This window comes from Zeus faber (genome assembly GCF_960531495.2).
Source record: "Zeus faber genome assembly, chromosome: 22".
NCBI classification, from domain to species: Eukaryota; Metazoa; Chordata; class Actinopteri; order Zeiformes; family Zeidae; genus Zeus; species Zeus faber.
This window is the reverse complement of record NC_137209.1, coordinates 16,823,846-16,837,335: the sequence shown is the minus strand read 5'-3', so window position 1 is coordinate 16,837,335 and position 13,490 is coordinate 16,823,846. Positions and strand designations below refer to the sequence as shown.

General features: G+C 43.3%; 1 protein-coding gene across 1 annotated transcript in view; it reads right to left on the bottom strand.

The window, feature by feature from the left end:
* Window positions 1-2,923: 2,923 nt before the first annotated feature.
* Window positions 2,924-13,490, bottom strand: part of ovol1a (ovo-like zinc finger 1a) — a gene marked incomplete at its 3' end in the record, with an annotated part of 11,011 nt that continues 444 nt past the window's right edge. Inside the window, exons 2-5 of the mRNA XM_080023354.1 lie at window positions 6,180-6,454; window positions 5,506-5,724; window positions 4,958-5,102; window positions 2,924-3,321 (exon numbers count right to left, since the gene is read on the bottom strand). Of these exons, the coding sequence (XP_079879480.1) occupies window positions 2,924-3,321; window positions 4,958-5,102; window positions 5,506-5,724; window positions 6,180-6,454 (1,037 nt within the window). The remainder of the gene's footprint in view (window positions 3,322-4,957; window positions 5,103-5,505; window positions 5,725-6,179; window positions 6,455-13,490) is intronic.

The window sequence follows — 13,490 nt, the reverse complement described above, 5'->3', positions numbered from 1 at the left end:
CTTCCGTGTGGACAGGAGTCACGTGACAGGTCACCTGACCAGCGGAGGACGCGGCGGGGAGAAAAGTCAAACCGCCGCAACATCGCCACCAGGCGGCAGGAACTGTTCGTTACATGGAGATATAGTACTTTGAGTATATGAGTATATGACTACTTACCCTTCAATGTGATTACATTGTAAAAAGCACTTTTCAAAATAATAATAATAATAATAATAATAATAATAATTATTATTATAATTATTATTATTATTATTATTATATTAATAACCGCAATAATAATAATAATAATAATAATAGTAATAACAAAAACACGATGCATATATTAAATATATTGATATATACAAACATAATAAATAAAATATTATAAATTAAATTTGCTTTGCTTCAAATTGGAAAAAAAATCCCATTTGGACCTGATATGGGTCCCGATATGAACCTGATGGACCTAATCACAGACATGCAGCTTGATTGATCCAGCCCCAGCCCTATGTGCGTATATATATATATATATAGGTGTATGTTTATATATATTTACACATATATATACATATAGATTGATATAGATATAAATCTTACATATATATATATATAGATAGATAGATAGATAGATAGATAGATAGATAGATAGATAGATAGATAGATAGATAGATAGATAGTAGAAATCGTATTTAATTTCAACTAACAGTAAAGGTACTTGAAAAATGTACTTAAGCACATAATAAAGTACTTTCTATTTAGTTACTATCTGCCACTGCCCTTTGCAGTGACGACCCACCTCTCAAGGCATGTTTATTTATATGGCATTATTAATTATAATGCTTGTTTATTTATTTAACGTTATCTATTAAAATGCATGTTTGTTTATACAGCATTATTTATTATATGCTAGTTCATTTATGTCGCATTATTTATACAAATGCATGTTTGTTTATATAGCATTATTTATTAAAATGCGTGTTTGTTTATATAGCATTATTTATTATAATGCAAGTATATTTCTATAGCATTATTTATTAAAATGCAAGTTGTTTTTAGGATTATTTATTATTATTATGCTAGTTTATTTGTACAGCATTAATTATTGTAATGAAAGTCTATTATATAGCATTGTTAATTACAATGCTAGTTTATTTATGTAGCGTTATTTATTATAATGAAAGTTTGTTTATATAGCAATTTATAATAATGCAAGTTTGTTTATATAGCATTATTTTTTATAATGCTAGTTTATTTATATAGTCTTATTTATTATAATGCAAGTTTATTTATAGAGCACATTTAAACAACAAATCAATTCAAAGTGCTCTACATCAAACATCAAAAGCATTAAGACACATTTCAGAATGTGAGGCCACACTAGACCTGCTCAGACGGAGACAGTTTCTATCCCTTAATGGCTTGAGGGCGTTGTTTGGGGGGCGTGGGCGGGCGTGTGCGCGCCCGGGCGTGCGGTCGTGTGTGGGTGGGCGTGCGTGTGCGTGCCTGCGTGCCTGCGTGCCTGCGTGCGAGAGACCGTTATTTTGTTGTCGTGACCCGAGCCCCACCGAATTCCTGCAACAAGACCCGACAAGGGCCAGGAATCCGCCGCACCAGTCGCGGCCTCCACCCCGGCCTCCACCCAGCCAGCCTCAGCAAGCCGCACTCTCCTGCTGCTGGGAGCTTCCCCTGTTTTCCAGACTTGCTCATCGACGACTCACTCGGTGAAAAAGAGTCGTTCGACCCCTCCGGCTCTTCGTTCGTCGGATCGGCTCGGGTCGGCTCGTAAAGCACGCCGCCGATCCTTGCTTTTCTATCGCCATTATTTTAACGTCGCATGTCGGGGATTCCCCCTCTCCCGCCCAACGGAAACTCCGGGAGCTCGCCGGGCTCGTGGACACAAAGAGCCCGAACCCACAAACGGCCGTTTCTGCCCGGGCGACTCCCGGCACCGGGATCGTTTAAACGATCCGTTCGCCGGGAACCAATCGTTCGCCGATCACCGCTGAGTCATCTCGCGGACGCCCTGATGCAAAGGGGACGCGCATCGTTATTGTGTAATAACATCAGGAAGTCACAGCCAGTCCTTTCAAGAGTTTATTGCGTACGCACCCGAGACGTTCAACACCAAACGCGGGTTCCACAGCAGAGAGGGAATAAATCACACCACACCAGAGTCCCACCGACCCCCCCCCCCCCCCCCCCCCCGGAAAAACAACCAGCCACCCGCGACTCCTTCACGTTCTCTTCCTGAGACGAGAAGAGGAAACTCATGATGCATAATATATTAAATTCCTTTCATCCAAAAACTGCATTTCATAGAATTTTTTTTTTTTTTTTTTTTTTTTCCACCGGACAAAACAAAAACAAAAACCCAGAGGTAATATTTACACAGAACACCGAAAAAGGTAGAAAAAAAAAATCTTGTTTGGATTAAGGCTGAGTTTCAATTAATAGGCGTAACCATGGCACCCATCCACATTAGAGGATTAAGGTTTATTCTCTCTCCATATATATTTATTATATACATACGTATGCCACACGCACTCATCTACCTCTCCATCCATCCTGTTTTTATTCCATCCATCCAATCACCCATCGTGCTTCTATTTCATCCATCCATCCATCCATCCTATTTTCATTCCATCCATCTATCCATGCATCCTGTTTTTATTCCATCCATCCAATCACCCATCGTGCTTCTATTTCATCCATCCATCCATCCTATTTTCATTCCATCCATCTATCCATGCATCCTGTTTCTATTCCATCCATCCATCCGTCCGTCCATCCACACATCCTGTTTCTATTCCATGCATCCAGTTTAAGCATTTTTTATTCCAACCATCCATCAAACTGTCTCTATTCCATCCATCCCTCCGTCTGTCTGTCCATCCATCCAGTCTATCCCTCCCTCCCTCCCTCTCCCTCTCTCTCTCTCTCTCTCTATTGGCCGCTGGAGCCTGTGGTGTCATCGCTGAGCGGTGACCCCGGCTGCGACTCCCCCTCTCCTTGTCCTTCTTCCTCGTCCTCTTCCTCCTCCTGTCCGCCTCCCCTCCCCTTCTCTCCCCCGCCGCCAGCCGCCGCCCCGCCCTTCTCGGCGGGCTTCCGCGGGCCCCGGACCCGGAGGAAGGCGCTGTCCGGGTGCAGGGCATGCAGGTGGAGCAGCAGCTGGTCCTGGGTGCCGGCGGTGTGGCCGCACTCCTCGCAGACGTAGAGCTTGTTGCGTCGCTCCTTGTAGGCGTAGCTCTGGTTCACGCCGTGGATCTTCCTCATGTGCGACTCCAGCGAGCAGCGCTGCGTGAAGGCCTTGTCGCACAGGCTGCACTTGTAGGGACGCACGCCTGGAGGCGGAGAGAGGAGCATCTGATGGTTAGTTTTCAAGGGCGTCGACAGAGTTTTTTGGACAGCGTTTTTCGGAACCGCAAACAGTTCTGGGGACTTGAGGGGAACCAGGACCTGGGGAGGTCCCCCAAGAACTAAATACCTTCGTGGGGCTTTTATTTTTTTGGGCAGTGGGAACACTGAAGCGACCTCAGCCAAGTGACGTCGGTTTCAAAACGAGTTCCGTGTTCCATGTTGTGTTAGTCTGTAAACATTAACTTATTTCACCTTATCAGTACCACCAAAATCTGTTTCTGAACAAATTTGAGGAGAGAAATAAGCAATCCAGTTCCCCAGGTCTACAAGGTCTCATTTAAAAGTTTGTTCCCACTTTCGTATGTTAAGGGGGTCCACATCGGGACACTGCACGTGGATTTTTTGTTTCAATCAATTAACATCGGAAGAATAAAATAAATGAAAGAAAAACCTCAACAATAAAAACACAGTTTTTATTGTTTTTATTTTATTTTTTTATTGGCGCCAAGCGTACACAGGCCGGTTGACGCCCAGAGCGGTGCGACCCGGTTGGGGCGTGCGGGGGACAGGCTGCCCCTGTCGAGGGTCGGTGCGAGTCTGCGGCTTTTGTTTGGCTTAGTTTGTTGGTCCTTGTTACCGTTTCACACGGGTTGCCGGTGCTGCATTGGCTCGTGTGTTCGACCAATCGCCATGCCCTAACGTCACCGAAGGTTCCCCTTGTGCCAGTGAGTCCACATCCTGGAGTAGGAGCTTAAAAAAAAAAAAAAAAATTCCCTCAAAACGCATTTCTAAGAACTACGATCGTTCCTGGTTCCTGCAGTGCGGACACGGGAAAAAAAAAGGGACGGTTCCTCCAAAACTTCTCCGAACTATGAAAAAGGTTCCTGCCGTGCGAAAAAACGCCTTTGTCGGAACGAGGTGTCTGGTCTGAACCAGTGTTTCTCAACCTTTTTTTTTCCCCCCTTCCACGGCAACACTGTTTATTTACAATTTGCTCTGGAATATTCCCACGGCACTGAACCACTAGCCTGTCAATCCCCCGAAAACCTCACAAACCATCCAACTAGGTTCATCAGTATGGCCTACTAACAGTGAGTGATGCAAGACTCCCAAACGATTCGTTCCTAGCGAACAAATCTTTTGAATGGCCTGGGAGTCCGGAGTCACCCCGAAAGAAGACCAAATCTTCCACTCACAATATGAAAATAATTACTGAGACTCATTTGAAGATCAAGGAAACAAAGATCTAGGCGTTTGCCATAGTTCATATTTCATACTGAATGTGAACTATTTGCTCTTTTCATTTCACCCAGATGAATAGTTTTTACGGAATGAAAATGATCCTGGTGAGAATTTCACTCACAACATAGAGCCGAAAGGGACTCTTCCGGCTCAGGAAGTCCTGCCTCGCTCACCGCGCGTCGCACCGACCAAAGCGAAGGAACCGAGAGTCGACGAATGGAACGACTCCTTTTTACTGAGTGAGTCGCCGGGACCTGAATCTCAGAAAAAGAGTCAAACCTTTCATCGCTTATAACAGTTCTGGCTCAAGAGTGGAACCATTTTCCATCATTATTATTTGACGGAAATATACAGGCAGGCAGGCAGACTGTCTCTTACCGGTGTGAGTGCGGACGTGCCTCTTGAGGTCGAACGTGTCGTTGAATCCTTTCCCACAGAAGCCGCAGAGGTGACGCTTGGTCTCGTTGTGACACTTTATGTGTCGGTTCAACATGCGTTGGTACTGGAAGCCCTTTTGACACACCTGCGTGCGCGCGCACACACACACACACATACACACACACACAGTTGTGAGGACCACGTTATAAGATTACGAGGACACCAAATGATGAGGACTCTGTAATGGGTTTGTTACACGCGCAAACAAACAGAAACACACACACACACACACGCATACACATTAAAACACACACACACACACACACACACACACATCAATACACACACATAAACACACACACAAAAACACACACAAACACACATGGTCTACGTTTTCACTTTTTACGAATGATGTGTCTTAATATATTGTTATTGAGAAGAGTTTCTCCACTCTATTTGTATTTAGTTATTTATTATAATTTGGATTCTTTTTTTATATTCGTATGTATTTAAATACACGCTCGCCACCATTATCATCATCATCATACCTGGCATGTCAAAGCCGGTGTGGTCCCCGGCTTTGAACTCTGGGTTGCCGTGACCACCGCTACTGGGGCCACGGCGGTTGTTGTTGTTGTCGTCATGGAGGTTGCCACGGCGACATGAGTCACGCCGGCGTTGGGCGGTGGGCGGCAGGACAGCGACGGAGGAGGAGGAGTGACGGCGGAGAAAGAGGACGTGTCCATCGGGAGCTCCCCAGTGGTCACCTGAGAGAGGGGAGACATCAGATGAGGGATTGGATTAAAGTGAACCACAACGGGTGATGTCAGATTACTTTGATATTAGGATGGATTACGTCACATACAATTAGATTTGGTTTAGGACAGATTAGGCAAAATTACAATAGACCAAATCGAATTATATTAGATTAGAATGCATTAGAATGGAATTAGATATCTGTTGTTTATATTTTAAAGTTCTTTATTTTATGAAAAAATAAATTAATAAATATATATATATATATATATAGCAACAAATTATATGAATGAGTAGAATTTAGTGACTTCAATTTGGACAATGTGAATTAAAATTTAAATGATTGGGGCTGAATTGGATTACATTCATCAAATGACATTTTGACGACTCAAACTAATGGATCATACATTGGATCAGATTATAATCGATCAGATTCCATTCGATCAGATTAGATGCCGTTGCTCACCTTGATCTTGGAGCGAACGTAGGCCGGCCGCCCCTGCGACCTGTGCACCCTGACCTCCGACCTCTCTCTCTCCCTCTCCTTCTCCGACGGCGGCGGGGGGCGGGGCTCGGGTCCCGGCACCCGACCAAGGGCCGTGCACGCCGGCAGCTCGGCCAGGGCCGGGGGGTCCGAGGGGGGGAGTGGGGTCCGGCTCTTCGTGGACAGGCAGAGGGGGGCCACCTCGGCCAGGCTCACCTCCCGCTCCTCCAGCAGGTTGGACTGGGGGAAGATGGAGCCTGGAGGGGGGAGAGAGAGAGAGAGAGAGATGTGGGGAGGGAGAGTAGGGGAGGGGGAGAGATGGAGGCAGGAGAGAGAAAAAGAGAGAGTGAGGGAGGGAGTGGGAGAGAGAGATAAAAAAAGAGAAAAGAAGCAAGGGGGGGAGGGAGGGGAAAGGAGTTAGGGGGGGGAGAGAGAGAGAGACATTAGACTCAATGCATAAAAACGTCAACACACACGACACCCACACACACACAGTACGACAGGTCGGACCGGACGGTCCTGTGGCACCGGTATTCTGTAGTTTCTTCAAACAATTCACCTCCACAGGGGTGTGTGTGTGTGTGTGTGTGTGTGTGTGAATATGGTTTAAAAGGATAACACACCTCAACAGCCAGCAGTATTAACAGTACATTGGGATCATGCCCATAATGTGCTCATAATCTTATAATCTTGTCATCACAACGCAGTGCCCTCATCATCCAAACAGACTTTAATGCCATTTAAAAAATGTTAAATATTCAATATGAAGCTCCTGATTTCCTGATTTTGAATCCAAACATTTTATAGTGCCGTCGTAAAATGACATACTATACAGTAACCCTGAATAACATTGTTTGACGTCCTCAGAATCTCATCATCCATCTCGTAATTTGGTCCTCATCATGCAGCGTCCTCCTAATCCAGCATTAACAGGACATTGGGATCAGGGCTGATGAGGTCATTTAATGTCCTCATAGTCTCATAATTTCGTATTTAGAGAAATCGACATAATCCCAAATAATCTCCTTTTTAAAAGGTTTATGGTCCATGAGTCCGAACAACCTATACCTGTATGTGTGCACGTGACCAATTAAATGTCCCCATAATCTCTGTTCTAATATTTTTGTCCTCACAATGTAGCGTCTTCACAATCCAAAAAGGCTTTAATGCCGTTGCGGCAGGTTCCGCCTGCCACACGCCACCGAGTGGTGTTTTCGGGTTCCTCCGGCACAGAGATGCAAACGATGGGGTTGCAGACACACAAGTTCATTGTAGAGCGGGGGCTGGGTGGAACAAGCCCAGAGCAAATGAACAGCATGTCATGATGAGGGCTCCTCTCCTGTGTGTGTGTGTGTGTGTGTGTGTGTGTGTGTGTGTGTGTGTGTGAGGATGGAGGTTTTACCTGTTGCTTGTTGATGAGTCTAACGTGCAACAGGTGTACAGCCACCCTGACCCTCTGACCCTGGGCCACAATCACCTAGACCCAGGTCAGGTGTGGCTGCTCAAACCACAACAAACCTTAAATTGCAGGCGATATCTGGTCTCATATCGCGATATCAATATTATGCCGATATATCGTTATAATATTATGTCCCGGTGTTTCAAACATTTCAAAGATGGATTCACAGTCAGTTTAAATGCACTTAAAGACCTGCAATTCCCATATTTCTTCACCCTCAGTAGGTTTTAAAGTGATTTAAATGCAGAAAAATAATTCCTTTAAAACTTTACGGTTATAAAAAAAAATAAAAATACTGCTCTCTGCTTTTCTTCTCTATTCTGTCAGTCAGACACTGGGCTGCCTGTCCTTAAATGGGGGCGAGGGGGGTTCAGCACACCCCATTGTTCCCGGGACCCCACCCACTGAAAGAGAGACAGGGTGGGGGGGGGGGGGGGGGTAACCTGAGTGAGAGAGAGACAGAGGGAGGGAGACGTGCTCTGGGGTTGCTTGGATGTTTGATTTGAAATTTCTGAAACGTCTCGATAGCTTGGGGAAAAAAGTGTCAACAGCCTGTAGATAAGGCTATCTCTACCGACCGCATCTAACAAAGGTTGTGAGTGTATGTGTGTGTGTGTGTGTGTGTGTGTGTGTGTGTGTGTGTGTGTGCATGAGTGTGTGTGCATGTGCACGAGCGTGTGTATATATGTTTTAAAAGGACGACACCCCTGAATCCCCACGACTATTAATAGGACATTGGGATTGTCAGTATACTACATTCAGTGTCCTCATAATTAAATCCTGGTTTTGTCCTCATAATGTCGTGTCTGACACTGTTGTCATTGTTGTGTTTAATATTTTATCAGAATATTCTGATTTATTATCATGATTCAAAAAGCCTGCACAATCCCATCTAATCTTGTTTGTGAATGTTTTTCCAAGATGTCCCCATCAGCCTTATTTTTTATCTGTGTGTGTGTGTGTGTGTGCGTGCGTGCGTATGTGTTTGCCGAAGGTGTGTTTTGCTACTCGAGGCGTGTACCTGAGCGCCGGCAGGGTCCGTTATATTTCCTCTTGTCCAACAAACATTAACCTGGAGACGGCGGGTGCTGGCCGCGAATCCTGCCTGGCAAATGAAGCTCCCACCCCCCTCCCAAAACAAAAAGTGTGTTTGAAGGCCAAGCCAATAGAGGAAATGACACCAAGAAATGTGAGTTTTTTAAAATGTGTTATTTTCATTCTAAATTTGAAAATACTTTATTATGGGCCTATAATTACCTATAATAAAGTATATTTGAAGTAAGCTTTAAGTAAGTCCCGCTACAATATTATGGGGCTTTCCACGTCTCTGATGACTAATTAGAGAGTTGTTATGGATCTTTTTGGTTGATTTAACAACAGACCCTAGTAGGTTGATAGGCAGGTTAATAGGTACAGTAGGTAGATAGATAGAAAGGCAGAAGGTCTATAGGTAGGTAGGCCGGTCAGTAGTTCAATCGGGAGATAGGCAGTAGGTCAACATGTAGGAAGGTAGACAGATAGGATTACGATAGTTGGCTGGTTAATCGGTAGGAAGATAGGTAGGTAGACTGATAGGATATTGGCAGGTAGGCTGGTCGGTAGATCCGGAGGTAGGTATGTGCTAGGTCAAAAGATAAGTAGGTAAGCAACTAGATAGGTAGGCAGAGGGTATATAGGTAGGTAGGTCAATAGGTAGGTGGGTAAGTAATCAGGTAGAAGGTATATTGGTAGATAGGCCAGTCCATCAGAGGCAAGCAAGTAGGAAGGTAGGTCAATAAGTAGGTAGGTTAGTAAGCAGGTAGAAGGTATATAGGTAGGTAGGCAGTCGGTAGGTAGGCAAGTAAATAGGTAGAAGGTATATAGGTAGGTCTGTCGGTTGGGAGGTCAATAGATAGGTAGGTAGATAGGTCAATAAGTACGTAGATTGATAGATTGGTATAGAGAGAGGTGGGTACGTAGGTAGGTAGGAAGATAGGTAGATAGGTAGGAAGATAGGTAGATAGGTAGGAAGATAGGTAGATAGGTAGGAAGATAGGTAGATAGGTAGGTAGTCAGGAAGGGTTAGAGCTAGGTAGGCAGACAGGTAGGTGGGTAGGTAAGTTAATTTTATTTTCCTACTGCACTGTTTATTTTATTTTTTTTCCCCATTTGGTTATCTCTACTAATATATTTGGTAACCAACATGTTCACACATCTCCATCGTTATTGTCGTTAATCTTCACTTGCATTGATGCATGTTGTTTAAACCATGACATAGATACACGTGTTTGCCACGAGAAGGAAGCAGAGACAGAGAGAGAAAGATAGAGAGAGGAAGAGAGCGATAGAGAGACATAGAGGAACGGCCTACAGGTGAGGCAGGTACTTCAGGTAACGGCACATTCCTTCAAAGAGGAGCCGCCACTGTGGGTGCGAGTCTACACTAATTACACCAAACTGTTTTCTGCCATCGTCAGGCGTCAAACAATAGCCAAGTGGATAGGTAGTTACAAAAGATTGCAGGTATGTAGGAAGGTAGGTAGGAAGATAGGTTTCTACGTAGGTTGGTTTCTAGGTAGGTAGGGAGGTAGGTAGGTTTCTAGGTAGGGAGGAAGGTAGGTAGATAGGTTTCTAGGTAGGTAGAAAGGTTGGTAGACAGGTTTCTAGGTAGGTATGTTTCTTGGTAGGTAGGTAGGAAGGTAGGTGGATAGGTTTCTAGGTCGGTAGATAGGTTTCTAGGTTGGTAGGAAGGTAGGTAGACAGGTTTCTAGGTAGGTAGGAAGGTTAGTAGACAGGTTTCTAGGTAGGTAGGAAGGTTAGTAGACAGGTTTCTAGGTAGGTGGGTTTTTAGGTAGGTAGATAGGTTTCTCGGTAGGGAGGAAGGTTGGTAGACAGGTTTCTCGGTAGTTAGGTTTCTAGGTAGGTAGGAAGGTAGGTTTTTAGGTAGGTAGGAAGGTAGGTGGATAGGTTTCTAGGTAGGTAGACATGTTTCTGGGTAGGTAGGTTTCTAGGTAGATACGTTTCTAGGTAGGTAGACAGGTTTCTAGGTAGGGAGGAAGGTTGGTTGACAGGTTTCTAGGTAGTTAGGTTTCTAGGTAGGTAGGAAGGTAGGTAGATGGGTCTATAGGTAGGTAGATAGGTTTCTAGGTAGGTAGGAAAGTAGGTAGATAGGTTTCTAGGTAGGTAGGAAGGTAGGTAGGTGGGTAGGTTTCTAGGTAGGTAGGAAGGTTGGTAGACCGGTTTCTAGGTAGGTAGGTAGGAAGGAAGGTAGGTGGATAGGTAGCTAGATAGGTTTCTAGGAAGATAGGTAGACAGGTCTCTAGGTAGGTAGGTTTCTAGGTAGGTAGGTGGATAGGTTTCTAGGTAGCTAGATAGCTTTCTTGGTAGATAGGAAGGTAAGTAGGTCAAAAGATAGGCAAGTAGATAGGTAGGTGGGTCAGTAGGTCAATAGGTAGGAAGGTTGGTTAGTAGATCAATAGGTAGTTCAGTTAGAAGGTCAATAGGCATGTGGGTCAAGAGGTTACTTGGTAGGTGGGTCAGTAGATCAATAGATTCAAGATTCATACATATAGGCAGGTGGGTCTGTGGGTCAATAAGTAGGTCTGTCAGTCGGTCAATAGGCAGGTGGGTCAGTGGGTCATTTCGAAGGTGGGTCAGTGGGTCAATAGGAAGGTAGTTGGGTCAGTAGGTCAATAGGTACGTGGGTCAGTCGATCAATAGGTAGGTAGGTGATGGGCCGGTAGGTAGGGCGTTACATGAACATAAAATATTGATAAATAACTATAAAATATTGAAATCGAAACGTGTGTAGTTTTGCGTATGGAGGCTGATGACACGATCATTTTATAATATTTTGTGATTTATAAAAGGCTGCTTATACTTCCACGTCTTGAAAAGTGAAGGCATTCAATCAACTCAAAAAAATCAAATTTTAGTTAAACCTATAGATTTTTAAATATAAAAATATCACTAATTAAGATTTTTACTTCAAACGTCTACATCTTTAAATGATTAAAACATAACTTATTAGATTTTTAATTCAAACCTTTACATTTTCTCAACGCACCTTAAGTTCTCAACTTCAGGTTGAAAACACATGAAAATAGAGATTTTTTACAAATGAAAGACATTTTTTAAAGTCTTTTTTTCAGTGGGATTCTGAAATGTAATTCTGTGCATCTGTCTGTCTTTCCATCCATCCGTCCATCCATCCGTCCGTCCGTCCATCTATCCGTCTGTCCGTCCATCAGTCCATCAATCCGTCCATCCATCCATGCACCTATCCAGCCACCCATCCATCCCTCAGTCCATCAATCCGTCCATCCGCCCATCCATCCATGCACCTATCCATCCACCCATCCATCCATCAGTCCGTCTGTCTGTCTGTCCATCCATCCATCTGTCCATCCATCCATCTGTCATCCATCCATCCGTCCATCCATCAGTCTGTCCATCCATCCATCCCTCTAACAAACACCAGATACCAGGGGACTGACGGATGTTCAAGTCAATCATTAAAAGTTAGCAGTGAAGGGATGAAACCGGGGGGTGGTGTCAAGTAGAAGGGTTGGGGGTTGTGAGTCGGGGATGAGAGAGAGAGAGAGAGAGAGAGAGAGAGAGAGAGAGAGAGAGAGAGAGATTTCCAGGGTGTAGTCCGTTAGCTGTTATCTGATCCACACATTAGGCCAAACAATAAAACTCGGCCTCTGGCAACAATGGGGATTGTTCTCCCAAAGTGAGAGAGAGAGATAGACAGAAGGAAAGGGAGAGAGAGCGACAGATAGAGGGGTAGAGAGACAAGTTGTTCATGCAAAGTCGATGGCAAACAGCTCAAGGCGGCCATGACACTTCAATGGGCCGACACAGTGTTCTGTCGCACCGGTTTGCTCAGTTTCCTTGGCATCCCAAATAAAAATAATTAAAAAACGAAATTAAAGTGGAAATCCGTAAAGTTATTTTCATTTGAAAATCCCAAATTCCCATATTTATTTTGCTGGCACTTGATCAAAAACATTTATTTAATTGTTATTGTGGCTATCTTTTACATTATTGTTATTATTGTTATTATTATTATTATTATTTATATAATAATAATAATAATAATAATAATAACAACAATGGTTCTATCCCAACCCCAGGAACCAGCCCTACAGGTCAGTAGAATAAAAAAGACGTGATGCTCAAAGGTGACTTTGTGTCTGGGGTTTATTCTGAATGTCCTTCCAGCTATGGAAGCATTCTATGAATAACTGAATATTTAAAGTAAAACATGACCTGTAAAATATTAAACTGCATCTATACCAGATCAACTAAAACTACCCAGCTACATAAACTAAAATATCGACACATTTATCTTTTAATATATGAAAAATGAAATATAATATAAAATATAGATTCTAAATTCTAAACTCCATGTACACTGCATGAACATAAAACGACTAAAAGAGAAACAAAGATACTGACAAATATTAAATATTAAATCCAAACTCGCGCAGCTGATTGGCTGTTAAGGTTGATAACGGAATAATCTTTTTAAAATATTTAATAACATTTATAAACGGCTTGAAAAGCTGTCAAACAAGCTGAAACTAAATTAAACTAACAAAAGTCGTTGGAGTTTCAGTTTGGTCATTAACATCGAGTAAAAATAATACATGAAAACGATATATAAATATAAAAAAACAAATCAAAATGCATTAAAATATGTATGAAAAAATAATTAATGCGCATATATATATATATATATATATATATATAAAAAGAAAAGAAAATCGAAAGTCGAATAATCGAACAATCGCACAACAAAAACACCGGGACCCTTGCGCCCCCCGCGGCCCAATCCCTGCTTTCCCGTT